A 27,787-nucleotide genomic window follows, 5' to 3' on the forward strand; every position below is an offset into this window, starting at 1 on the left:
CAGAGTTAAGAAGAGGTGCAGACGTTTTCTCTCAAACTACCTGAATTAAAGAATGCTGAAAGGTTATTGTGGCTTTTTTGTCCAATGATGAGATATAATCTTGCACTTTCTATATTTCATGTCTGTCATCTTTCTCAAGACGTACCCGTTGTTCCTGACAGGAGACAAAGGTCTGAAACCCCGGTGCCACTCCAAAGCCAAGCTGGTCTATGAACGGCGGCTCGTCATGGGTGTGGATCTGAACCTTGATCCCGGCTTCAAATGATGTCTCGTCTGTTGACAAGCAGAGGTTAGGACATTTACAACAGGAATGATCATTTGTATGCACACATTGGCCTACATGATCTACCCAGCAGCAGTTGTAATTAATCAAAGGAAGACAAAGCTTTGTAGTGGTGGAATATGTTTCAGTCAGTGAGTGAAAAACAAGCAAACTAAATCTAAAAACATTAAAATAAACACATGAGAAATTATAAAACATCATTGACTTAAAGGTGGACAGAAGCATTCCTGGAGTGGAATATCTATTAGTTACATCCGTGTTCTTCCAACAATCACATTGTGGTCATTCAGAAGTTAAAATTTGCTGGAGTGAAAGGATAAAGAAGTGGTTGATGACAATACATGCCACACAAGAATCATATTTACTGCAGGGATAAATGGGAAAGTGAATGGATAAATTAATAAATAAATGATGATGAGGTTAAAAGGAAAATCAATACAAGTGACAGCTTCCTTTGCCACAGCACTCTGCTGTATGGATTTTAAATGAAGCAGATGGGCCTCTTTGATACTGAGATCGGGGGAACATCACAATGATATCCTGACTCAAGCCTCCACTTGTGCAAACATATTTCCATCACATTTGCTGAGGCCTGGATTCAAGAGATTTAGTTCCTGTGAGTGTTGGCTCGGGGATGAAGTGGGATGTCTGTTTCCTGCAGTCTTTCCTCCCTGCTTGTCACACGGCATCGTCCTCTTAAGTGCCAGGCTTTCTCGTGATTTTCAATTAAAGAGCTCAGGGACGCGACTGAAATTTAGCACGAGAGCTATACGACAAAGAGCGACAGACTTTGACTGTTACACATTGCTCTTCTGAGACTCGATACAAAGCTGATACCGAGACTAATGCTTGAGGCTTGGAGCACCAACACATATGCGAGCAGAGTCTAAGCTCATGCTTGCAAGTCATCTTTAAGTCATGGCCATCTGTCATCTTTATACAATTGTAATAATGACATTCAGGCCGAACCACGGAACTAAATGGAAATCATACTTGTCGCTGCGCAAACATGTCACACTGCCTCAAAGTTATTACACTGTCGATGCTTTGTTGTGAAATAATTTCAGGTATTCAACAATTACACATTAAGTCTTCAAAAAAAAAAAGACTTGTCAGTGAAAGACTGCAGGGAATCTCATTTTTATCAAACTACATCATCACACCTGCCCACTTAAATTTTCTTGGATGTCTTTACTAATCATCATGCTGAGGTCTCTTGGTACTATTGAATCAGGGTCTCAGTGGTTGCCACCGTCGCCTCACAACATGAAGGGTTTGAAACGGAAGCTCCCAGCAGTGTTGTTTCTGTGATGACTTTGCATGTTCGTCCCGTGTCTGCCTGGGTTTCCTCTCATTGCTCCCGTTTCCTCCCCCACCAGTACATGTGAAGTGAAAGTCCTACATCGCCTGTATGTGTCAAAGTTAGTGTTTACATGTGTTAGAAACTCTCATAGACTCCTGGGAGCAACCTGCCTCTCACATAAAGCATGCTGGAATAGGCTCCAGCCCCAAGCCAACCTGAAGGAGATAAGTGGGTATAAAAAATGGATGGATGGAATCACTCACAGTTTTGCGCTTCAACCATGCGTGCACTGACTTCTACACACAGAATCTGATTTATTAATTTTTCTTCTCGTGCTCTTGAATATGCGTACATTTAGAACCACTTCTGACCAGGAGAACCAACACACCCTCAGTGGTACACACACATTAAAGACACACAAACTCAAATAATGGATAGCTTGTGAACTTCCTCAAGATATTTTTATTCTTATTTATAAGCCATAGTAATCACTTCTGCCAAGAGTGAAATGATGCTTTCTCATGGCGCTATTTGCACTGGTTTCTCTTGGCCTGCATTCACTTAGCAACTGTGGAGCCTTGTAGGAGATCCAGACGATCTGGTAATGATATTCAATTTAGACTTTATAAAGGACACAGCTCATGGGGGTAAAAAATGATGATAATCCTATCTGTCACTAACGTTTATTTGGTGTAGGCAGGTAGAAAGTCTGTAACCATAACTGTACAAAAGTGTGATTTGAGAGGCGTTAGATTATTTACATGATATTATCGTAATCTAATATTAACACGTTATCAATATTTCATCTTTTAAATAACACGATTATCGTCAATACCGGTATATTGAGGCAGATTTCTTTGGTCACACAGGATTCTTCTGTGAAGAGAACACTCAAGTCGTCAAAATGTCTAAACATCTTTAGCATCAAGCTGCTCATTTTAGTGTGGCCGACACCAAGGCACACACGTGCAATAATCATGCTGTTTAATCAGCATTTTGATATGCCTCACCTGTCAGAGAGATGGAATATCTTGGCAAGGGCGACGGGCTGAGAGGCTGAAATAATACTGTTTACAGAAACCTATTCATACATATATATCTACAAGAGTTCATATTACAGCAGGTGCAGGTGGGTACACCAACATTCACAAACATTTGGCTTGTGCTGCAGCTTCTTGGAGCTTTAAACGGTAATTCAGATATTTTTCGACCTGAGCCCTATTTTTGTGTCAATCTGATTAATAGGGACAACAATTTCTGAAATGAGTCCAGTACTGAGTGAGAGAGCTGCAGCTGAGGGACTGTAATGTAATCATATCGGGGCAATTTGGCATCGCAAATTTGCGTCTACTAAAAGTGCTTGTTTTTGGCACTGACAGGCTTTCTCCACTCTGATTGTTATTATAAGCCTAAGTATGTATCATAAGTAGAAGTATATTATACGTGTCTGACAACATTATAGAAAAAGTCTTGCTCAAGAAGAGTTTTGTGTTGGAGTAAAGAGAGCTTAGTTGTTATTTTAAAAGATGATCAATGTCATGGCTGATTGTTTAAATGATTTGAAAAATGTAAATGCCGTCTTTGGCCGCCTGTATATTTGAGCCGGAGCATACGGATGAAGAGCTCCTACGAACTGATGAGCGGATGTTGAGAGAGAGAGCGAGAGTGGGGCAACAGGCCAAGGAGGGTGAACCAGCTTCTGCAAGGCCACAAAGCTCAGGAGACTGGTGGTGTTCCTGTGGGTGTTGTGACCCTATGAGGCCCATAGAGGAGGAACGCTGTACAGACTAGGACCTGTTGCTGCCTGATATTCAGACTTCTCCTGGAGCGGGACTTGGACATAGTAACAAAGCCAACGGATCAAGTGTTAGGTAAAGAAGAACATTGTATTTCTCTGTAGGGTAATTTTCATAATGATGACACTTATAATAACAATCTGAGCCTGTCAGTGGCAAAAGAAAATAACTTTTAGTGAATGCAACGTTATATTGACTTTGCTCAATTACCCTTGCCGGTAACAGCACTCTCGCTCAATACTTGGCGAATTTAAAAAATGGCCATTTAGACACAGAAACATGGGAGAATAGGGTCCAGGTTGAAAAATACTGGTTACCTATTAAGCAGCAGCCTCATCTTGTCATTATAAACCATTGTGAGTATCCGCATGCTGCTCTTTTGTTGAGGCAACGCCACAGGTGGGCAGTACAAAGCGGGGTAGTAGGGTACAAAAAGCTTTCAAAAGAGAGGTCTTCACAGTCACTAAACACCTACTGAGTTTACGAGCGACCATGTTTGCTTGTGCTGCTTTCGACACCGTCTGTAAATGTCCTCATCATCTGATAGATCATTGATCCTCCATCCATTGTTTTAACATAAACAGGCATATTGTCTAATATGCTAAAACTGAAGCAAATTAAGAGTAAGTTTGTAATCTACGTATTAAATTGAAGCGTTATCGTATCCAATGTCTAAAGTTAATCATCTGTTTATTCATTTATCACAAATCCTTTGCAGGGGCGGCTCTTTCTTGTTTGTTCCTTTTGTCCACAACAAGTAACTCTATATTAAGGCTACAAAGGACTTTCAGTGGGAAGTGTTGACCATATTTGGCATTCTGGAGGTGTTTCTGTATGTAAATGAGCCTCAACAGGAACGAGGCCCATGGTTGAATAGGTTAGATTCATCATTGTTCATTGTGTGACGTTGTGCGTGTACATATTTGATAAATATGAACAGCTCTTAAAGCATACATTCAGACCTTGCAGAAAAGAGGCCCCAGGTGTTTGAACTGGCACATTATGCATTGCATGGCATCCAGCAAGATTAAACTAACAGGTAGTAAATCCTTTTATAATAGGACGAATCAATGGCCAATCTGCATCATTTTGGCATAATGACAAAACCTGCAAAACCAATCCCCTTGAAAAGAAACCACCCTCTGCCAACAACATAAACAATTATGCAATAATACTAAAATAAATTGATTAGTGAAAAGGGAGTGAAGTAAATGACTGTGTGTGTATTGCAGTCACTGCATCCTTAGATTTTCATCACACCCTCTCTTGCAAAAGACTTGAATCATTAAATAACCTTACATAAAGTGCATTCAATATTAACATCTTTAAATCATTTAGGCTTGGAGTGGATGCAGCTTTATATTCATATATTATAGGCACAGCTTTCTGCCTCATGCGCAGTGTGTTTCTGTGACCATAATGAATGTCTCTTTTCATTCATTGCCTCGAGTGTATCAAATATTGATACAAACACACAGCCGCATATGCAGCTGCATTAAAATCAAAGTTTCAGGGTGTCCCGGAGCAGCACTGAGGAGACTCAACTGTGTGGATGAGGGATCGACTGTGAATGGAAGAGCCTGTAGCCTCTATTGATTTTATATCTGGCAAAGTGTTCTGCTCTTGTTTGATTCATGTGGACTTGAAGCCTAACTGACAAGTGATACATTTATACTAGAGTGACATAAACTTTTCCTGATCAATATCCATCTGTCTTTATACAGATTGGTCGATAACAATCCCGTGGACACAGTGCATTTGAAATGATCAGAGCGTGTGTATTTCAGGATCATCACTCATAGCTAATGAAAGTGTGGAGAACATTTCATATTTCAGGCGCATAACTTACCATAAATCTGCTACCAATAAAACATATCTTTAACTTGCTTGGGCTCATGTATGCATGTTCACCACACTAAATGGATTTAGGGTTTCACAGTTACATCAATAGTGCAACACAACTATACAACAGCCTAGTCAGGCCTCCAGCTCAGGGATTAGAGAGGAATCCGTGTGATAGTTTCTTTCCCCTGAGATCTCTTAGAGCACCAACACTGAAAATAACCGGTTACTTTGGTAAAAAAAAAATCTCTTTTGAACTCAGAGTCCTCACTTAAGGGCAAACACAAACAACAATCGTGTGGTTTTAGCTGAGGTCTTCAGAACTGGGAGCAGGGTGGTTCGTGTGATGCATCCTTGAGGTAAGCTTACCAGTCTCTCCCCATACAGGCAAGTATTCATCCTGCTGGATATCCAACATCAGTTCCAGGCCGTTGCCCATCCCACCCTTCGTCGTCACCAAGAGGGGTTGTCCATCTTGGCCTGAATTAAAGGTGTAGCACTTCCCATAGCGTGTGAATATCTGAAACACACAAAGAAACAGTGGTTTTAGTGATACCTGCCACAACGTGACGACAAGGAGAGAAAGGCAGCATTGAGGCTGCACCTCAGTTCTGACCGTGAAGTAAAAATCTCAGTGTGCAGCTGTGAGCGTTAAAACTCTTTAAAAAAAAGTGGAGCTGGAGGGTTGTGCACAGCAGGGGGTTGTTTCAGAAGCAGCTGAGAAGCACCGTGACAGTTACCCGGTTCTCGTTACGCTGTCAGCCGCACACCTCAGAGGTCTCGGCGTTGAGATGCTGTTGACAAACTGAGCCTTCACCCCTCTCAGTGCTGCATGATACAGTGTGTGCTTGAGTGAATATGACATGACTTATATTTCAGAGTGGGATATCCTCACACAACAACAACAACAATGACTTCTGGCATCAAAGTAAATCTTGCAAAAAGATGATTGAAGTTCCTCCCAGAACTCCAGCTCTACAGGCTGTTCACATTAAAGAGCTGGTAATGATTTCTGTTTTTAAGTACGGAGCGATGATTATCATTAGAGCTGAAGCAATTAGTCAATTAATCAGTTAGTCAGTTGACAGAAAATTAAACAGCAACTATTACAAAATCATTACAAGTCATTTTTTAAAGCAAAATGGGAACTGGTTTACTATTTTGTGACATTGTGGCAGATCAATTGATTATGAAAAAAAACGTTATATTTCAGCCCTAATAATTACCAGATCTTGGGCGGCAACTAACAGTTATTTACATTATGGATCAATCTGTCAATTATTTTCATAAAATTAATTGAGTGGTTCATAAAAAATGTTAGACTTAATAAAAAAAATGCTTACCAAATACCCAAGTTGATGTAAATAAATATCTTGCTTTATAAACCTAACAGATAAAAATCATAAAATATCCAGTTATTTATAATAGAAAACTAACAAAACCATAAAATGTTGTCAGTGAGTTTGGGGCATTTCTGCCTGTAGTCGACTAATTGTTTCACCTCTAAACAAATAATCACAGACGATTCTTTTTCTCTCCCAACTGCATTCAAAGCATCTTGAAAAAAAAAAAAAAAGAGGCCAGATGAAGTGAAGCGTGCTCCAGTGCCACTTTTAATTTCCACAGTATGACACAAATCTGCAGATGCAACTTGGAGTTCATTGAGCATGGTGCAGCCTCGTGAAATCCTAACTATACCTGCCTTCAGATTACATGCCTGGAGAGTTTCCTGTCTTATTAGTGGTGGATCAGGAACACACTGAACGGTAGTACTGGAGAGCTACTACAGAGCGCAGCAGAGAAAAACTGATCTATTGGCAAAGACATGATTGCCAGCGATCTAATGGATGTATAATCGAATCATAGACATTAGAAATTGAAAAAAGCCATGGCCAGAATCCAAAATAAAAACCTTCCTCTACATTGTTGTCAAGCCACATGATTGTGTGAGCCCCGTATCAAAGCTTCCTCGCTCACAATTAACTTATAATTAACCTTCAACATTGTGACATTCATATGAGGAAATGGTAAAAGGAAGTGGAGGAGGGGCTCGAATAGAAGAAATGGCAATGGGAGTGGAAAAGTAATAACTGAAATAAGTCTCCTTTTTGTCCTCCACTCTTTGTCTACTAGAGATACAATACAACAGATGCAATAGAGATTTGGCTTCATCGCGAAATAGCGGTACAAATAACTTCATCACAACACAGATAACTTGTTTGCTGAGACTGCCTAAAATGTTTTATTCCTTGTGAACATATTGCACGGGCCTTGGAAACACATAACGATGTGTTCATTACATATGAGTCAGACATTCGCACTTCGTGACAAATTATTCAAATGTCACAAACACCAGATGCACGGAGCAGAAAAAAAATTGCACTCATGTCTCACAAAGGAAAAAGTTAGTGTTATTGCGAATCCTGTTCAGTGAAGTGAGCGGGGAAAGAATGGAGAAGGAAATCATGATGGATTGCCTCCCAGTGTGCGGTTATATGGGAGCTTTTAACACACAAAGTGGTGAAATGTAATAAAAAGCCTTCTGATATTTGGTCACAATATGAGATGTGACCTTTCAAGCGCGAAAGTGGCAAAACTGCGTCCAAAACAGTGTCTGCAACACCCACCTATGTGCAGCGACTCCAGAGCAGGATACAGACATCAATAAAAATTCCCCCGAAATTCCATCTCAGGCCCGGAGTCGCCTCTCACCATAATTAGATCACCGTTTATCATTACTCTTTGGAATAAAAAGGCAGGGAAATGTTACAATATCAAGGCAACACCTGCACAAAATATCGGACGATGAGGACGGGCAAAAACCTGCGGACGAAAAGATGTCTGAGACTTTTATGTGCAGAGATTTCCCCTTAAGAGACCCTGCAACAGCCAACTTTACTGAAACAAAATCTAAAACCAACCAATTCTTGAGTCAATTTCTTACTTTTACAGCTTACAATGTCTGATTGTTCAGGAGACAATTGTGAAAATTCAGTGAAAGAGGATATGCTGCTCGCACTGCACAACAGAAAAAGCATTTGGCAAATTTGCATCAAAAGAACAGTGTTGGTAATTGTGTGGACACACATTCGTACAAGAATATGAATGAGTGGGCTCACACGGGGAGCGCGTGTACAGTATTTGTGTGTAGAGTATTTGCGTGTACAGTATTTGTGTGTAGAGTATTTGCGTGTACAGTATTTGCGTGCACGTGTGCAGCCGCCCCTTGCCTGCCTCCTGCGTGTACGTGTTGATAACGTGTTGATTGACTGCAGGAGGCCTGTCGTCAGAGTTGCTGTGGTAACCAGGAGATTGTGCTGGCTGCACTGAGTGAAGAGCAGCAGCAGCTTGTGACCTTGGGGGAGTCAGGATCTTCATTGTGTTCTGCAGGCTTTGAGGTTTGCGCTCACACTCAACATGCTTCTTGGTGTGTGTCGATCGAACAGCCTGCCTGTCTCATTCTGTGTTGTTGGGAGTGTTTGTGCAGCAATAATATTTCCACAAATACATTTTAACAATTCAGCCGGAGCTCTTCCGGGAAAAGAAATCAACCTTTTTTTTTTTTTACTCGAGGCAGAAGCCCAATCGCAAAAACAAAAGAAAAACGAATTCATTCAAAATGAAGTGGAGCAATCGGAGCAGTATTGAATGGCTCGGCACAGAGACGGTAAACACTTAAAACTTGTTAGCATTAACCTCGTTGCTCAAACACACTGAGCAAATATACAGTATGTGATGCCTCAGCAGCTTTTCTGAGGAGATAAATCTGATGCTGCATTTGGTTCTCGCACAGCTCCCCGCTGAGCCCAGTATACATTGCATTTAAAGTGGGAACCACCGTATCTTCTGAACTTCTAAACACAAAAATTAAATATTTAAACCGACCCCACCCAGGAGGAAAAACACTGAGAGAGACATCACCCTCTCTCGTTCTCGCAGGGTGTAGAAATGTCACTGTGTCTCTCTTCGATAAATAATTCAGACACACAACCCCGGACTGTAGAGATGGCCCTCGGCTATCCCTCACATGACAATATGACAAGGATGCACAAGCTGTTCCTTAAAGTTGCCAGGGAACCACTTTCCCTCCTAGCCATTGATTTTAAAATCAAGCGCTGAGATGGTGCAATGTGTTATGACAGCTACAAAAACAGAGACATAAGAAAGATTGTCTGGGTCGTACCTGGCACTGAATCAACTCAGGTAAAAATAGGGTTTGCTGATGCTAAATATATGTTATATGCAATTAACTTACAACAGCAAATACAACAATTAATGACTAGATAATGAAGTGTGGCAATTTACTGTTCTGGTGTATCCTCTTTCTGTCATTGTACATCTTACGCTGTAATACAATCCAGGACAAATAAACAAGCTTCTCAAACCTCTCAAAAATAATCTCACCTCAAGTTCAGTTCTTTGTGGAGCTTTTTTTTTTTTTTTGTGCCAATTTCCTTTTTTCCAAATCAAGCTTGAACTTTGAACCTCAACTTTTTTTAAGGCAATATGGATGACCTGGTTTTCGTTATTATTTATTTCAGCAGTAAAAGGCTCACGCAATGCGGGTATAGGATTTTGTCCACCACACAAAACCCAGAGGTGATAAGAATTATGGGAAGTTTGATGGCGACTGAACAAACTCAATTTGCTGTTGAGGACTGTGTGATACTGACAAAAGCCCCAGAAGAGCTGCTAAATGGACGTTGAAATGAGACATTGTGAGATTATATTTGAGGGTTATTCTGTCCACCTGTTGTACTTCACTTTCCAAATAATGCCTCTGACTAGTTGTCAGAGAATTATGGAGGTATGATGGATTTTCATGCCTAGCACCAAACAATACGCTGACAAAGTTAGTGACGAGTCCCTGGTGAACATGGTGGAGCATTTAGCAGCTTAACTGTCGGATATTTACCTCAAGAGGTGGTGGAGAGCAGAACTGAGCAAATTATTGGACTCCTGTTCATCAGGTGGCCCGATACATTTCCCCAAATGAATTTCAATGTTGTTCTGTGTCAGCTGGATGTGCAAATAGGCAATATTGTTGTCAATGTTGTGTTTACAACTTTTAGTGCTGCCACCAAACGGCCAAAAGATAGATAGATAGATAGATAGATAGATAGATAGATAGATAGATAGTTACTTTATTAATCCCGCAAGGGGACATTTTTTCGCTACAGCAGTAATTATAGTACAGGTAAATAAAATAACAGAGTAAAAATAATAAATATCAAATGCACAATATATACAATGAAATAGAATAATATTAAATCAACTAACTAAACAGTAGTGCAAAAACATCAACTGCTGCAGGTTGAAGCAACCTTGCACATTCACAAGTCTAGAGGAAGTTACCAATATGTCAAGTTCATCAAGTTATTACTGTTTTACACGATGTGAACTTCATCTCTGATTACACATCATTGTAGCCATTCTGTAAACATAAACTATACTTCAGTTACTTATATCAGATAAAGAGCAAAAACACTACTGTTGCTAGTAGCTGTAGCATTTGTTTTTAGCAAGGTTAACTGGTAAAGTCTTAGGGTGGAGTTTTCTCTTAACATTTCATCCACAAATCGACAAAAAAAGCACCTTCAGTTAGAACGCCACGAACGATTTAAAGGGGAAAGCTGTCAATTAATAGGCTGCAGGGGGACTAAAGCTGACTGCATGTTCTCGGATGGATTTTGTAGTTGAAATCAATGTCTGAGACCTACGAGTGAGGAGAGGCCTGCATGATGACAAATAAGCATGTGTGTTGTTAACACAGCGATACAGAAGGATGGAGCAGCTGCATGCAGCGAGGGATGGAGTGATGAAGCCAGTGGACCAAATTTATAGAGTTTCAAGAGCAACTCGGCAACATGGGGGGGGAGGGGTTCCTGCCCAAAAAGTCAATACATCCTGAGACCTATTGTATGCAGACGGGCTTGCCTTCCTTCTCCACACCTCACTTCTGTGACTGACTCTATTGGTCTGACTCGTGGCGGCACCTCCTGTTGCCCGGCTTGAGGCCAAGCAGGGCATCATCGATTATCGACGCACAAGCACATATCCCCAAAACTCAGAACCTCGGCATTATGTTTATCTCTGAAATAGGTTGCTGTGGCTTGTTCACCCTTTCAAATACTCTGCACTACATGAAGCGTTCCTAAAGATGTCGGGAGGAAGACATGTGTTTGACTGTGATAACTTGTTTTGAGGTTCCAGATGAGTTGCATATTTGTGAAGAAGAAGGAAAATAAAAGCATCCATTTGATGCATTCTTTTGGGGATGTGGTTTGATGACACAGAGACTGAGGGGCTCAACAGAGGCAAGCAAATTATACAATTCCCTTCAAAACATGAAATAACCCTGTATGCTGCAAACGGCAACGGATTTCCCAACATCAAACTGTGTTTCAAACACCAGAAGAAAATCTACTTAACTGAAAACAAATTTGGGTAATGAGGTGGGAAAGAGAGAGAGAGAGAGAGAGAGAGAGAGAGAGAGAGAGAGGACCGCTTGCTTTCACACGCGATGATGGAGTGCAATCAATGGGGCTGCAGTTTACCAAAGGGGCCGGCGTTAACTGTTGTTCCTTGCTAAATGAATCAAAAGTCTTCATTAGGGAGCAGATTGGTCTCTTGCGAGCATGGGTTTGTAAACACATTGATTCAGCGGCGATGGACGAGAGGAGAGGGACCCGTTCAGACCATATGGTGGCCGCAGAAGATTGCAGTCATCTCCAATGAAATGACTCGACTTCTAATCATGTTTGGCGTCTCAAAACTTTCTATATGGGCGAACGAGTGAAACAAAAAGAGAGAGGGGAGGGGGAGGGGGTAAATGAGTGATAGTGAATACCAAAGAACTGATGTATGCAGATATACCATCCAACAATCTTTTTAAAATGCAAACATCACATCAACACTTCCATTGTGTGAGCTGAAATCCAATTATGTAAAATAGATATATAGGCTCAATATAGAGTAGAACACTGAATCCATTTCAAAAACAAGCCTACATTATGAGCTGCTTCGCATTAACGGTGCAGAGCAATGCCTGCATGCTGACTGCATGTGTTCAAAGAACATAAATCACTTCGCGAGTCCATATCCGTCCGCGCAACACATGCAAGATACAGAGACATTACTACGGCACACCTCCTGACTCAGCACAGTAATTGAAAAGGCTGCATCAACACGTTGGGTGGGGGTGGTGGTGGTGGGGTGGAGTTAAAACAAAGAATTGAACTTTGGCGACACACTCACGGTGCTGAAATTACGCGGCCCGCAGAGCTCTCCCTGGTACCGGCAGTACAGCAGCATCTCCTCCAGCTGGTGTCCCAGCCGGTCCAGCAGCTGCCTCATGGACGGCTGGGACTCCGCGGGAGGGGGCAGAAAGTGGTTGAAGTCCAGAATCCGAGACAGCGGGGACCAGGGCGCTTCACCGCCCGCGCTCCCTCCTCCATCCCCGAGAGGCGTGAGCGCCTCTCTCGCGGCGGGAGAGACCTGCCAGTTCCTCCCGAACAGCCCCAGCCACCTCCCCGCGCTGAATATGTCCGTCTTCTTCATGCGCCGCGGCAGCAGCAGGTTCTGGTTACAAATGGTGACGGCGGGGAAGACGAGCCGCTTGGCGTACACCATGTGCGCCTTGCTGTACACGGGCGACGAGAGCAGGTACCGCACTCGGTTCGAGGACCAGGTGAAAAGCAGAGCCAGAGCGGCCACGACAGCCAGGAGCCACGCGACCCTCCGCGGGTAGGAGCCGCTGAGGAAGATGTGCCTCAAGCCGTGGAGGGTGGTGTGCTTTAGGAAGAGCTTGCCGGCTTCGGCGAGGGAGCCCGGTCTCGGCTTCGATCCCGTTGAGTCGCACTGGCACATTTTGGAGAGGGGCTATCGCGCGCGCTTTCTCCAACATCGGTGCCGCTGTGGTCAGAGTGAATGAGCCCAAACTCGCCTCTGCGCTCGCAGATGGCTGCTGTTTCTCAGAGACTTTGGATTGAGAGAGAGAGAGAGAGAGAGAGAGAGAGAGAGAGAGAGAGAGCTGCACTGAGCAGAAGCTTGTGGTGATGGGGGGGGGGGGGGGATTTTGTTAGTCTCACGAGCTTCCTGGGTTTGACCGGGGAGGGGGTCTCCAGAATGATTTAGTGCCCGACTGTGCAGCAACACGAGTCAAACGGATTATTTCATCAAGAATTACAAGGAGTTAGTCCCTGGAAATCGAAAGAAATGGATTTAGTCAAAATCACACAGTCATATTGCGATTACACGTCCTTTGTGTCTTCTGCCTCGCAATCTTGATCCTCACTTTCCCCACCTCCAACCTCAGCCAACACACACACAAACACACTCTCGCTCTCTCTCTCTCTCTCTCTCTCTCTCTCTCTCTCTCTCTCTCTCTCTCTCTCTCTCTCTCTTTCCTCAGTGCTGTTTGCTGAATGAAGTCATTGGCCTCAGCAGAACATTTGTCTTCCTTTTCAAGCCCGTCACCCACACACACGCACACACCCATGCACGCACACACACACGCACACACACACACACACATATGGTAGCAATCCCTCCTGGCTCACAATTTGTATTCTTCCTCAAAAACGAGCGCTGCATCATAGAGGACAACACTGTGGAGACTAGTCAATTTCATTACTGTTCCACTAGTTGAATCTTAATTATTGCGATCAGAAAAAAAAAAAAACCATTCACTGGGCGTTTGGCATTTTGGCAACACTCCGATTTTGGCAAACCAGTTGACATTCCCGACTGTCACAAGTCTCTGGCGTGTTTTGGGGAAAGATGTGAAATGTTTGGGGGGGGGGGAAACAAAAAGGTCAAGATGCTTCTGATAAAATGCAAATCCTGTTGCACATCGTCAAAGCATCTCCCAAAGAGTCTAACTTGGATTTAATGGGTTTTATTTGACCCTGCGGTGCCACAGTTTGGCTGGGATGAGGGAAACCTGTTTCAACACAGGCTCGAACGCATTATTAACGTCTCTTTCTCTCTCTCTCTCCAAAGGGGGGGGGGGTTGGTTAAGTGGTGGTTCATGCTTGGTTGGTCATCATCACACAGTGTTCCATTTCCAAAGTAATAGCTGGACAACATGCAGGCCTGATTCTCTCGGTCTGCTCCTACTTTTGTGCGTGTGTGTGTGTGTGTGGTGTAGTTTACTGTGTGACTGGGGGGAAAGGTGAGAAGAAAATGGTGTAAGTGAGTGAGAGGAGAAAGGGAGCATGAATGAGGAGAAATCTAATTTCTTGCAACTTGGGTAATTGCTGAGATCTGGGAACATGGTGACATGTGACAAAAAAAAAAGTCATTCCAGTGGTCAGACCATCAGGCAGGTTTTAAAAAAGCCAACTGTTGAGCCAGATTATCTGTATTTGTAGGTAAAACAGAAAGTGACCAAAACCAAAATGTAATAATCAATCATTACACACTGAAAACTGTGCATGCGTAACTAATCTACTAGTAACATCTGCACTACATGTTTTTCATCTTTGGTGAACTTTGACCAGTTGACCTTTTATTTAACCTCCTCAGAGTAAAACTGAGTAAAAGCTTACGAGACATGTCAATGGTACAAACAACTCGTTAGAATAAACTGCGTGAGCTTATTGCCTTATTAGTGACCAAGCACACGATATAATAAGTTTCAATACGTTTTTTACAGTGTTGAACACATTTCCAGGGGGAGTAAACAGTAGAGAGGAAATAAAACGTATTTCTCTATCTACTAATGTCTCTAAAGGCAGCGCTTAAAGTCGATCACCATGTTTGAGGAGGTTGATGATTCTTGCACTTTTTTGGGGTTGTACTTGTTGTAAGCTGAATAAATGTAATGTAAACAGAGAAGAGCTCCGAGAGCTATTGTGACTGACTAGCGGTGAGCTCACCAGCTGGTTCACCAACCAACGCTGCAAGTACATAAAGTCATTAAGTCACAGAGCTAGGACCAAATATTTGGCATAGATGTGCTGATTCATTTTGCTGTACATCTTCCTGGTGTGACAACTTAACTGTGTGTCAAAAGGTTCGTCCAAATGATTAAAATTTGATTCCAAAATATGCACCACAAAGCACAATAATTAGGGCCTTAAGGTGGGTCTTGCTGTAGCACCTGGTCATGAGGTCTTGAATGGAGTCCCAGTGTTTTTGTGGTAATCAAATTACCACACAGCGTACCGGGGGGGGATCAGATAGTACTTCAGCATAGAGCTGAACACATTACACATGAGAGAGAAGTCATCAGCTCAACTTTGCCCTGGGCTCCACTGGCAGGTTAATACAGCTGTGCCTGATGGTCTGAACGCCTGGCCGCTCCTGTTTCTTGTTCCGTCAGGCTGTTGCGAATAGGTTAAAAAAAACATGATGCAAGCTGTAATGAAGTTACACTGTAATAACTGTGTATATGTAAGGCTTTAGGTTAAGAGAATATTGTGGCTGTGTTATTGGGTTTAAGTTAGGGAACGATTGTGGTAAGGCGAACTATAATTTCAGGACTGCGAGCACTTCCTACTTTGATGTAAGTCGTAGGGAAAGTGGACTTTTTTGTCCTATCATCCACCCACAGACTACATGCCAGTGCACATAGAGTGTACATGACAGCAGAGTCAAGCACTATTAGCAGATGGGATCAGGCAACCAGCAGCAGTTTAATCTCTCCCCATGTTTCTGAATATAGCCTTCTTACTCATACTTTTCACTCGCATTCTCATGCCGACTGTGTAACACACGTCATAACGCCCCCCCGAGGACAATCAAGTCTTCTACTTGGGCGATTACTCATGTTTTAAACGGGCGAAGGCGTCACCGAGAATGGTTACTCAACTGTAGGCCCACGATGGCTTCACAGTGGGATACCAAAAGTACATATTCAAGAGTTGTACCATGGAAATCGATATGTGCTGGATTGACTGCAGCTGTGTGTCGCTGTGTGCCTGAGAACAGGAGTGTAAGAAAGTGAGAGAACACGACTGATTCAGTTTAAACATTTGGGAAGTACAGTGATGATTTCAAAACTTCCTGTTTTCCTATTTTCCGGTATTCCATCCGAATACACCAGAAATGGATCCTGACGCTTTTGGCATTTAACGGCATTTGTTCAACCCCGTTTCCCTCCCAGCCAGCTCATCAACAGAGAGACATTTCGGAGGAGAGGCTCAGAGCAACAAGCTAATCCGTCAGGGTGAAGGGATAATGATGTACTGACTTTAGAAACACAATCCAACAGCAAGTGCAACAACAACAGAATAACAAATGCACGTTGCTATGAAACTGCAGTTGAAGAGTTTCACTAATGAACCCATTATGAAAGCAAACAAGGACATTCGTTAGGGGACCTGGGGGAAATATCTTAAGTCTTGTAATATACCTACGCATCTGAAATGTGAATAAATATCCTGTTTGATTGACTGCTCCTTAAAAACAAACCACCACTACGCAAATGGATATAATGGAGACACTGTTTCATCTTTCACTGATTCAATGAAAACAAAATAATAAAGAAGTCTCATTAAAAAGGAGCTGGTTCCTTGACCAGTGCTGCGCAGAAAAATGCAGATTTTGGCTAAAAGACTATTGATTTTCCAGTGCTGTGTATGCCTCCATAGCAGAATCTTAGAGTCTTTAAAACATCTGTTTACTTATTTTTTCAAAGAATAAAGATGTCAGGCATCAGAAAGCCGTTGCCTTGAAGGGAAATACACATATGGCATTACTATAATCATAGCCAGCCTTAACCTCATTTCAGTGAGAATCTGTCTCTCGCAGAGTCATTTCAATGACGTTATTGAGACAAATCCTTGAGCTGATAAACATAAAGCTGATGGGGACTTTCATTAACACACAGAGTGCTGCGTGAATTTATGGACACAATTTGAAAGTCCAGACTTGTCAGCATCACCACAGTGAAAGAAAAAAGGGAGGTAATCACGAAAACATTCTCGGTCCACAAACAGTCAGTATCCATTGCGTACTGATGTCGTGAATTTCCATCGCAGGCCATTAAACACCACAGAGAATTAGTCGCTTGATCGCTAGGAGCTAATGTGAATAAGAGTAATCAGTTGATGGCTATATTTCTTTTTTTTTTGGAGCAGATTTTTGCTTTGACAGTTCCTCTAAATGAGAAACTTCAATTTCAATCAGTGAAGCAAGTGAAGCGGCGAATGCTTAAAAGCCAACTGAAGATGAATGTCACCGACGAGCACAGAAATGTAAAAGCTGCCACTTGACGTCACTTCTTATCAGCGACTATAGCCTGCCAGCCAGGATTACACCTTTTGGCACGCAGTGTGTGCCATGCACAGGGCAACATGTCATGCTGCATTTCTTTTTTTCCCCAGTATTTAAACTTGTGCTGCAAATTAAAAGTTGAGAAATCATCACAGAGCTTCCTGCCAGATAGTTCTGACCTTTACTGTATTTATGGCTAAACACATGGGCTTTGTCTACATGTGTATGTATGTATTTCCTTATTCTTCTATTTCCTTTTCTTTCTCTTTTCACTAGCCTCTCTTTTCTTTTGTTCCAAGGTCTCCAGCTTTACATTCACATGCTTGTGGTGTTGTCACGTTATGTTATCTGCCTGCGGATATGCTCATGGAAAGATATAATAGTTACAAAAAGAAACACACCGAGTGTGTGGATTGAAATTACAGCCCCCGAGATCTGAAATCAACGAAAATGTGCATTGTTTACATTACATGAAAAAGGAAACTCATACACCCTTTCTGGTGTATGAGGACGCTGAGGGGTAAACAAACCTTGGGTCCACATCGCTCTGTGCATCTGACTGCGTGCACTGATGGCAGAGGGTTTGTTTGCGAGAGCTCTGGGTTGTCGAGGCACTCGGCAGTTAATCAAACTGTCATTCTGGGTCGGGATATGGGGCGAGGACATGTGTAGAGTCAAACTACACTACACAAGGCGAGCAACAAGCTCCCCTCCCGACCTCTCTCCGTCCCTGCTATCTGTTAAGTCTAGTTTCTGCCCCCGTCATTACCTCCCTTCCCTCTGTTTACCCTCAACTTTTACAGTACAAAGCCCACCTGCCTGTTTGCTAGGACAAAAACACATCACACTCCCACTCCTTCTGCCAATTCTCCGTTGTGTGTCTTAACATTTTATAAGCAGACACCTTTGTTCACCACACTGCCTCCCGCTTTCTTCCCCTCTCGTCTGTGATCTCTCGTATTCTCTCAGCGTCTCTTGGCTGATGTCGTCTCTTCGCCGTCTCCCGCTGGGAATGTTTGCCGCCAAAAGCATCCACAAGGGAGCAGGCACAGAGGGAGGGAGGGAGGTGGCGAGAGGACAGAGCAAAAGAAGAGAAGGGGGGCGGAGGCATGGGGGAGCAGCAGCAGCGGTGAGGGTGTTGTAGCTGCGGGGGCTGACAGAGGAGCAGGTGGTGATTTACAGAAACAATCGAGGATGATTGTGTACATGATCTGCTGTAAGGGACAAGTCTCACAGAGGCCACTTTTCCGACAGCCCTGCAATCTGCTGGCCTATAAGGTTGAATTAAATACTTCAAGATGTATGAGATGAGAGTCGGTGGAAGTATAGCTCAGGAGCTCACTGCAAGGATTTGAACACAGAGAGCTTCAGGCAGTGACACTGAGACAAAGCTGAATATTTTGTGATGGCACTCTGAGCATAAAAAGTATTAAGAGCCACATAGTGTCAGCGCTGTTAATATAAGTCCCTGGTTTTCAATTTGACTGCTCTGAACACAACATAGGCGAAGTGTGCGAATGCGTAGAACATGCTAAACTGCTTTTTAATGATCAAATAGTACAATAAAGCTCACATGTTAAGAATTGATCATTTCTATTGGCAATGTCTCTGTTTCAGGATCAGTGCTGCAAACCGTTGTAAAACAACCAAACCTGTGAAGCTGCTATGTCAAGGGACACTCCACCAATTTTACACATGAAGTTCAGTTTACTTGTCACAAGGAGTACTACGCAGCCTTGTTGCAATATGGGAAATGCAGTAACCAGCGTTTTTGAAGTTTGACCCATAATACGGACAAAAAGTCAGAATGTCTCAGCCGCTACTTCTTCCATTTTGGTGGTTTTTGTTTGTAATTTGTCTAATGTGGGTCCTCCAACTTTATGGAAGTGCAACATTTCTGGAGCAGCCATTCATGGCTACAAAATGAACCAGAAATCAACACTTTTTGGTTTGTTGCTATGATTGCTATGGCTATTATTATATTTCAATTGATTTAAGACTTTTGTTTTTGTGATTCTAATTGTGATTCTTTTGTTTTTTTGTCACTAATGTGTGATATACAACTAAACTACCCGTTCTCACTCCCAAAATGTAAAGCTTGGCCAGTTACCCTTGTCTGATACCGATACGTAGAACATCAGCACAAACGTATAAGACGTGGGTGAGCTTAGTCTAAAAATACTGAAATTAGTGTGTCTTTAAAAGGCCATGTTGACCCATTTTACAATGATTGTCCATTAGAGAAGCTATAGTGCGTTGTAGGCACAGTGTGAAGCCTTTGAGCTGTTTTAAAACTAGCGTGTAAAGCACTGCCTTGGGAAACATTTTGCTGCATTGAAACCCCTTAAAGAATAAACTATAGTAATATTACTGTAATGAGCGCAAACCAGCTTCAGATCAGATGCTTAAACACCGTGAATAGCTTGCATGTGGTAACAATCCATTGGAGGCCAAGCTCGGTGAACTAAACATCAGGATGCTCTGGACAGGAAGGTCCCAAAAGCCTCTTTCTTTGTAATGCTCTGAAGTGGCGGCACCGCCATGTATGACACATTCATCTGAAAATAGATTCAGGCGCCTTACTGTATAAGTGTTGTGGCTGAACAGAGCAGATTTATACATGCAGCCCAGGGGCCAGTGCGAGTATCCCTGCCTGCACAGGATGACGCAGCTAATTCACCCTGGCAGCATCATGACAGCTGGGCTGAGGAGAGTTTGGGGAAAGGGGAAATGGTTCTGATGAATGACTTTCAGAGTAGGGCCGCTAGCTATAGCAAACAGTCTCCCAGTCCCCCACAGGCCTGATGCCTCCCATTTGCCGCTCAGGGAGCAATGAATGAATGGCCCTTTGTGAAATAAATGGTCCCTTTCTGTGACAATTACAAATGAATCCTTCTTGTAAAAAAAGTAAATCCATCCATTTGTTATTTTAGTTGTGGAGGTGAGTTTGCTGTGCCGGTGCTCGAGATTGTGCGGTTGCCATATGGACACACAGCAGTGGTGATTTAAAGGAATGCAGAAGTGTGGCAGCAGCCAAGGCTATTTAGGAGGGGTCCAAGAATGCGTGCAATTACGCATTCAAGCTTTATCCTTCAAATAAACAGAAAAATAAAAACCTATCAAGAGATAGTATTATTCACAATAACATTTGTATGTAAATATGATTATTTACTGTCTTTGCAAGAGCGAGATGAGTAGATTGATATCAATCTCAAATGTGAGTTAAAGGTATAACATTCATTATATATAAAAGCAGAGAGATAAACTACTCGTCATCAGAAACAAAATAAATTCCTTTAAACTCACAAAAATTACCATTTTTTAATTTCTGTTTGTGTATAGATGAAACAAATGAGATACAATGTGTAAGTGAGGCACTTTAGAGGTGCTCGTCGGCGTATTTATTAACTTGGCCATGCCAACTGCTTCCTCCTGCGTTTAGTCGTCATGCTAAGCTAAGCTAAATGCAAACTGGCTCCAGCTCTGTGCTTCATGCACGACCATGACAATGATATTATACAGATTATTTTAGATCTATAACAATATTTGACAGTAAACTAGAAATTGATATAATAATGTATAAAACTCAATATGAATATATATAAATTCCTTAAATTTGGTTATTAAATTATTGTGATCAAGACATAGTGAGAAGAATAGGCCTGTCTGTTCTGTATGGTGGAGCAACAATGAGACTGTGACACTGTTCTTAAATGTCGTACTTTCTTATTATCCAACAGCTGACATTTACCAATTTATCTGCCATATTCTAAGACAAGTTGATATATCAGACCGACGGATTATGAGCCGGGCTCATATAGAATAATATATACATATATATATATATATATATATATATATATATATATATATAATATATGTACCGGACTGAAAGAAGATATATTTATTTATTTTAAATAAACGCCTCCCCTCCCGGAGAGACAAGTTGTACCATAAAAGTCTTACCCTTCAAAATATCATATCGAGTTTGACTTTGATTTTTAATTTAAGTAATTTCAAAAACTTCTCAACCAGATGAAATGATGCCACATCTTATTAATTTCAGTCCCCAGTTTAAGAACTAAATATTGGGACGGACAGAAAACACTGAAACAAAACACTTCTTCGATTTCTTGCCTGCAATTCACATATTTCCAAATTCAGTTCGTTCTCCTTGTCCAGAAACTTTTGTTTTGCGCCAAATACACTGGCAGCTTGTTAAACATGCTGGCAAGAGGTGAGTGTGTGCAAGTGCGTATTGTGTGTTACTCCTCACGTCAAGGGGATGTCAGAGATGCTATGAAAGTGGGACTAACGAAGTCGGTCGATGGTAGTTCGACCGGCTGACCACTGACACGCACGCAGACACTCGTGTGCGCACACAGACGGACACGCAGGAGAGTCAGACTGCCATAAAGGATGAAACAGACAGTCCGAAGCCAACTGCACGGTGGGTTGCGTTTCATTTCAGTGCGCATGCATAATGGGCCCTCTGGAGATGCATTGGCTTCCATAGTTTATGTATATGTTGTGTATGGGTGTGCTTTGCACTTTGGGTGTGTAAGGTGTGAGTAGCCGAAACAGTCGCTAATTTCCACCATGATTTATGTGCTTTTTGTCTCCCTAATAACTCCCAGTTTGAAGCTGCCTGAACACTGTTGTCCTGATATAAACCTGTGAACAGAGAGGCGGGGGTCTGAATGAAGAGAGCACATCTCCGCGGTGATGTCTGTAATTCTTCCAGCGTATGCTACTTAGGCAAACGTTATTGCTGTTAAGATTTGCATCAGCTCTGCAGGTTGCGGCGCTTGAAAAATATAATCAGCCCCTCCTGTAGTGTTGCCCAAAGGCACCAGCACTGGACCCGTTGAGATTGACTCTGAGATGAAACAACAGCCGCTCAATCAACAGACCTTCCACCAACATTAGCACAGGGCAGACCTGTTTGAGGAGACCATTTATATCTCAGGCAGTTTGACACTGCTCTTACCACGAGCGTCTCAACGTGACAGAGCAGATATGTGTTCAGAGTCTCAAATAACAACGCTTTGAAGACGACAATGTTCGCCCCGCTGGTTAAAGGGATGAAACCTGTGATGTTTTAGGGTTCCACACGGAGCCGCCCGCTCTTCAACCGCAATTTAGAAACTGCATTTAAAGCGTATAGGTTCAGATTTTTATTTATCTATTTGGATAGAATATTCACATGATGTGCATACGTTGAAAGAGTTACTGGTTGCTATAATCATTCCTGCTGTCCACGCCAGGTGGACAGACTCCGGTTCTGAAAAGTGAAGCCGAATGCTGAAGAGAACTTGAACTTGCATTCTCTCTGCTGGCCATCAGCAGGACCAGACTCTGGCTGCAAAAAGAAGTTTGATTGTATGGAAGTCGATGAGAAAATAACCCTACTTCTCGCTTGATTTATTACAGTTTTTCTCGATTGCTAAGACACATTTCTTGAAACGGTCACCCATTTTCTCAAAACTGTAAACACAAAACCTCATCTTCAAGCACTATTTACAAAACCTCTGAATCCTCTTGCAAAATGAAACTTTCGCCTCAAAACAGTTTTACCTGTGCTCAAAATCAAACACTGCTCTCAAATCATAAACAAAGTGATCAAAATAATATACACTATCAAGCAGTCAGTAAACAATACACCAATAAATAGAAAACACATTGTTCAAAACATATAGTTCTCAGGGAGAAGTAGATTTCTAATCTCAAAACAAATTTCATATGAACGAAAACATGTTCTATTACAGTAGCTCAAAATTGATCAGAAATTACTACTGTGCTTTGCTCTTTGCAATTTCTTTTGTTCTTCCTCCTCCTTGTACCCCTATTTTTACAGTACTGTACCCTGCATCTCACAAATGTGTCCTTTGTCTCTGTGATACTGTAATTCTTGTTCTTTGTTGATATGAACCTGCAACCAGTCAAAATCTATTGAGCAGTCAGTACTGTTACTGTAACAAATAGAAAGCACGATGTTCAAGGCCATACAATTTGTTTATTGTACATTATACATCCTACAATGCACTGTAGGCCTACTACAGTATACAATACTACAGTAAAAGGGACAAAAATCAAAGGAGTCAACATGTCATCAATGTGCTTCTTCTTGTCTTTGGGCTGGGTCAGGCCAGAGCACTTCGTCAACATCACAAGCAATATTTTCTCTCCTGAGGCAACGGGGGAAGAAGCCTCTTGTGTGCCGTATCCAGCCCTGACATGATTCCTCACCTATATCACCACAGGCTAATTCCATGGCTTGCAGCAGATTTACTCTGGTGTAGGGTTGTCTATCATACACTTTCCATCTCCATGAGGAGAAAAACTCCTCAATCGCAGGAAAGGCGAGTATGGAGGGAGGTACAAGGTCATAAACTGACCATTGATGTTAAACCATTCCCTTATCTGAGCAGCTCGGTGGAAACTGACATTGTCCAGCACTATCACATTGGTGGGAATGGGATTCTCATTTAGCTCTTGACCCTGCTGCTCAAATAAAATATCTCTTAGATTGGCCAGAAATCTTAGAAGATGCTGGGTGTTATATGGCCCGAGTGTAACATGGTGATGTAGAACACCATGGTTGCTGATAGCAGCACAGATTGTGACATTGCCACCTCGTTGACCAGGGACTTCAACAATGGCCCGCTGTCCAATCACGTTTCGGCCTCTCCTTCTCCTCTTTGTTAGATTGAAGCCTGCTTCATCGACAAAGATTAACTCATGGGGTCTGTCCAAGGATTCCAAGTCAAATATTGTCTGTGTAGGAATACAATATAATGTATGTAGAATTTAGTAAGTTGTACAGAGACAGTGCTATATTGTAGAGTTTGATTAGGCCTACTGTATGCACTTCTGATTCACATACATTGTATGTACTGAAGAGTAATGTCATTCACATAGTATGTGGCAGTACTGTAGACAATCTGGATTACAGTAAATGTGTCTGAATGTACACTTACTTGCACATACTGAGCTCGCAGTTCTTTCACCCTTGGTGAGTTGCGCTCAAAAGGTACTCTGTATACTTGTGTCATTCGTATCCTGTTACGATGGAGGACACGGTCAATTGTGGAAATGCTCACACTGTCGATTCCCTGGAAGTGTGTTGTCTTGTATCACTCATTCCTGGATTTCTCTGAGTCGTATTAAATTATCTTGAAGGACCATGCCCACTATAACGGTCTCTTGCTCCTGAGTGAATATAGCTCTCCTTCCACCTGCATGTGGCAGCCTTGCAGTTCTACAAAAAGTAGATGTGCAGTTACAAAAAATATTCATGCAGTACAATACATACAGTGATAAACTTTACAAATGTCTATTGAAACAGCTGCATATAGTGTAGTACAGTAAATTTGCAATTACAAAAATACAGTAGCATACTGTACCTGTTCTCTTCTCTGAATGTCCTTACTATGGTGGACACAGAAAATCGGCTCAAATTGGGGTGCGCTCTAAGTCCTGCTTCCCTCATTGTCAGTCCGTGGACTATAACATGGTCTATGACTGTTGCTCGAATTTCATCAGATATTTCCACTCTTTGTCTTCCTCTTCCTATTCGTCCTCCTCTTCCTCTTTCTTGCCCTCCTCCTCTTCCTCCTCGTCGCCCACCTCTCATACACACTTGTCCTCGTCCTTGTCCTCTCACATTGTTTCTTCTATCCATTGTCAGACTTTCTCCTTCCCACCTTCAACCACCTGTTTGATCTCTAAACTGGCTTATATTGGTTGTGTCACATCATTTGATACAAGTGAAATCAATTTTGAGTGATTGTGTTTAATCAATGACATGTGTTCTCTATTTGTATTTGATTGTTGCCACTTGTGTTTACCAGTATGGATGACATGTGCATTAGAGTGCAGAATGTGTTTTGAGACTGAGAATGTGTTTAGAGTTTTGCTGAAAAGTCTAAGTGAGATCTGCAAATTGTGTTTTACCATGTGAAATAGTTTAAGGTATTGACAACAGACTGCACAATTAGCTAAATGAGTTCAGGCAACTGAGAACTTTGTTCAGCCAATGGGTTTTAGTGTTTTAGCAATTGAGAAAAACTGTAAGTTATTAGCAAATAGGGTTTGCTTTAGGGCGTGGCTACCTTGTGATTGACGGGTTGCTACCCTACCAGAGCTGTATATCTACGTCCAGTCCAAATATGGTCAAATTCAAGTCTTCTTTTCATACAAAAAAATGCATTCTTAAGCAGTCTGAGTTTGCCAAATCAACTGAGTATCTAAAGAAGTTAGTCTGTTTAGTAAAACCAACATTTCTGAGGACAGTGTTTCTCAACGCTGACGCTATATCGACACGCGACCCTCTTCATTTGGCTAACTCAGACTGCTGAAGTGAATGTCAGAAAGCACTTTCATCCGGATCAAGGACTGTGTATTTTGTCCCCCGTGTCTTACAGGAGATCTCAAAATGTGAGAAAGAAAGAACGTTAAGAAAGAAACTCTGAGCAATCCTATAATCAAAATCTGTATATCATCATAAAATCAAATGACAACATGTAATATCAAAGATGTTGCTCATAGTGCTGAAATTATTATCCAACTATGCAGCTTCACTGACATCATTGTTTTGATTTACTGATATGACCCCACTAGGGTTGAAATGCCGCTCCATGCTGGATGCATAGGGAGTTATCACTCATTGTCAAGGTGGAACTAAGTCGCCGTTGTTTGTCTGTAAGTGTGTTTCGGAGTTCTTCTCTGAAGAACTGGTGGCTTAAAATCGATTTGTGCAGCTTTAACTTTGGCATGGATCCACGTAATCACTCAACAAATTTTCATTAAAGGGAAGTTGCACCGTTACAGAGCAAGAGTCAACTACTGAAAGGCGTGTTAGAATAAGAATTCATAGAGATGTTAATGCACACTCTATTAGGAAAAAAAGACTGATACTCTATCTCTATCTTCTCAGGTCTTATTCTCTTGCAAACACACATAAAGACACACACACACATGAACCCAAACGCACACATATCTAGGGAGAGGCAAGCGTCCTGCAGAGTGCACACTCACTTGCCAAGGGAGTCCTGCTGACCAGGACGGATGCAGTCATCTGTGAAACTGCGGAGAGGAGAGGCAGCGAACACAAGTTCAGCCGCTAACACGTACTAGCCTTTAGCCATCCTCCGGTACCCCGGGAGGATGGCTAAAATATGTCTGTCTGCACATTTGTGCTTGCAAGAGCGCACTAAGCCAGAGTCCATATGCTCTTAAACTGGAAATCCATTCTGTCGTTTGGAGCCAAATGTTTTATTTCAGCTCTGATATTAAGTATAGGGGAACCATCCTGTAGGAAGCCATTAGGGTCATCTCATCAGCCTAATTAGGTGCTAGTAAGTGGCCATTGGCCCTGTATAGGACACTTGCCATATGTCTTATTCATACGTAATTACTCCAACAAGACCGCAGTATCCCTCATTTTCACATCATTAGGGGTCATTTATCTTCATCGCAGAGTAAAGTGAAAGTTTCATTCTTTAATTTATGCCACTTTAATAATTGATTGCCGTTTGTGTTGTGAAGGGTTGGCCGATATTGAGGAGAGGTAAGGATGTATCCGTATGATGTAAATGACCCTGGCTTTATATCGGATTGGACTCATCTTAACAGGGAGTGAGTGCTGCCGCACCTCTTGTCACCAACCTCCGCACATGATTGATGAGAGATTTAATTAAAATGGCTGCATTTGAAAACACTGGTCCATCACTTGGATGGAGAGAGACAGGGCGAGCTGACAGATCTCAGTGTCTCTCCGGACTGAAGTCGTCCGTGTACAGAAAAGGTGGAGAGAGAGAGAGAGAGAGAGAGAGAGAGAGAGAGAGAGAGAGAGAGCGAGAGAGAGAGAGAGAGAGAGATGGAGAGCGATAGAGGGAGAGAGAGACATAGGGAGAGATGGAGAGAGAGAGAGACGGAGAGGGGAGATAGAGGGAGAGATGGAGAGAGAGAGATGGAGAGAGAGAGAGAGAGAGAGATGGAGAGCGATAGAGGGAGAGAGAGAGAGAGAGAGAGATGGAGAGCGATAGAGGGAGAGAGAGATAGAGGGAGAGATGGAGAGAAAAGAGACAGAATGAGCGAGGGATGCGTTGCTGCCAAGGCCGTCCACAGTGAACAATGCTGAGCTTCGTGTTTGATTAGTAATATTCTTTTTTGTAATCCCCACAACACACAAATAGAGTTTAATCCCCCAGGAAAACAGTTCTTTCAAAAAATAAAAAATATAATATGCGACCACTGGCAGCAGCAGCTCTGCTTCTACGTGAAGCTTTAACTGAGGAGGGGCCGTTGCAGCTCAGAGGGTCTGATGTTGTACTGTAG

At 42.3% G+C, this 27,787-nt stretch overlaps 1 protein-coding gene across 4 annotated transcripts in view; it reads right to left on the minus strand.

The window, feature by feature from the left end:
• Positions 1–27,787, minus strand: part of asic1b (acid-sensing (proton-gated) ion channel 1b) — a 149,283-nt gene that overhangs the window by 14,809 nt on the left and 106,687 nt on the right. For 2 of the 4 annotated variants that reach the window (XM_031845120.1, XM_031845112.1), the window contains exons 3-4: positions 5,594–5,744; positions 146–273 (exon numbers count right to left, since the gene is read on the minus strand). In XM_031845120.1, the coding sequence (XP_031700980.1) occupies positions 146–273; positions 5,594–5,744 (279 nt within the window). Of the gene's footprint in view, positions 1–145; positions 274–5,593; positions 5,745–12,481; positions 13,226–27,787 lie in introns of those variants that run through there. The other 2 variants (XM_031845102.1, XM_031845093.1) reach the window with 2 other exon arrangements.

The sequence above is a fragment of the Anarrhichthys ocellatus genome, unplaced genomic scaffold, assembly GCF_004355925.1.
Source record: "Anarrhichthys ocellatus isolate YVR2014 unplaced genomic scaffold, GSC_Weel_1.0 scaffold1, whole genome shotgun sequence".
Taxonomy (NCBI): domain Eukaryota; kingdom Metazoa; phylum Chordata; class Actinopteri; order Perciformes; family Anarhichadidae; genus Anarrhichthys; species Anarrhichthys ocellatus.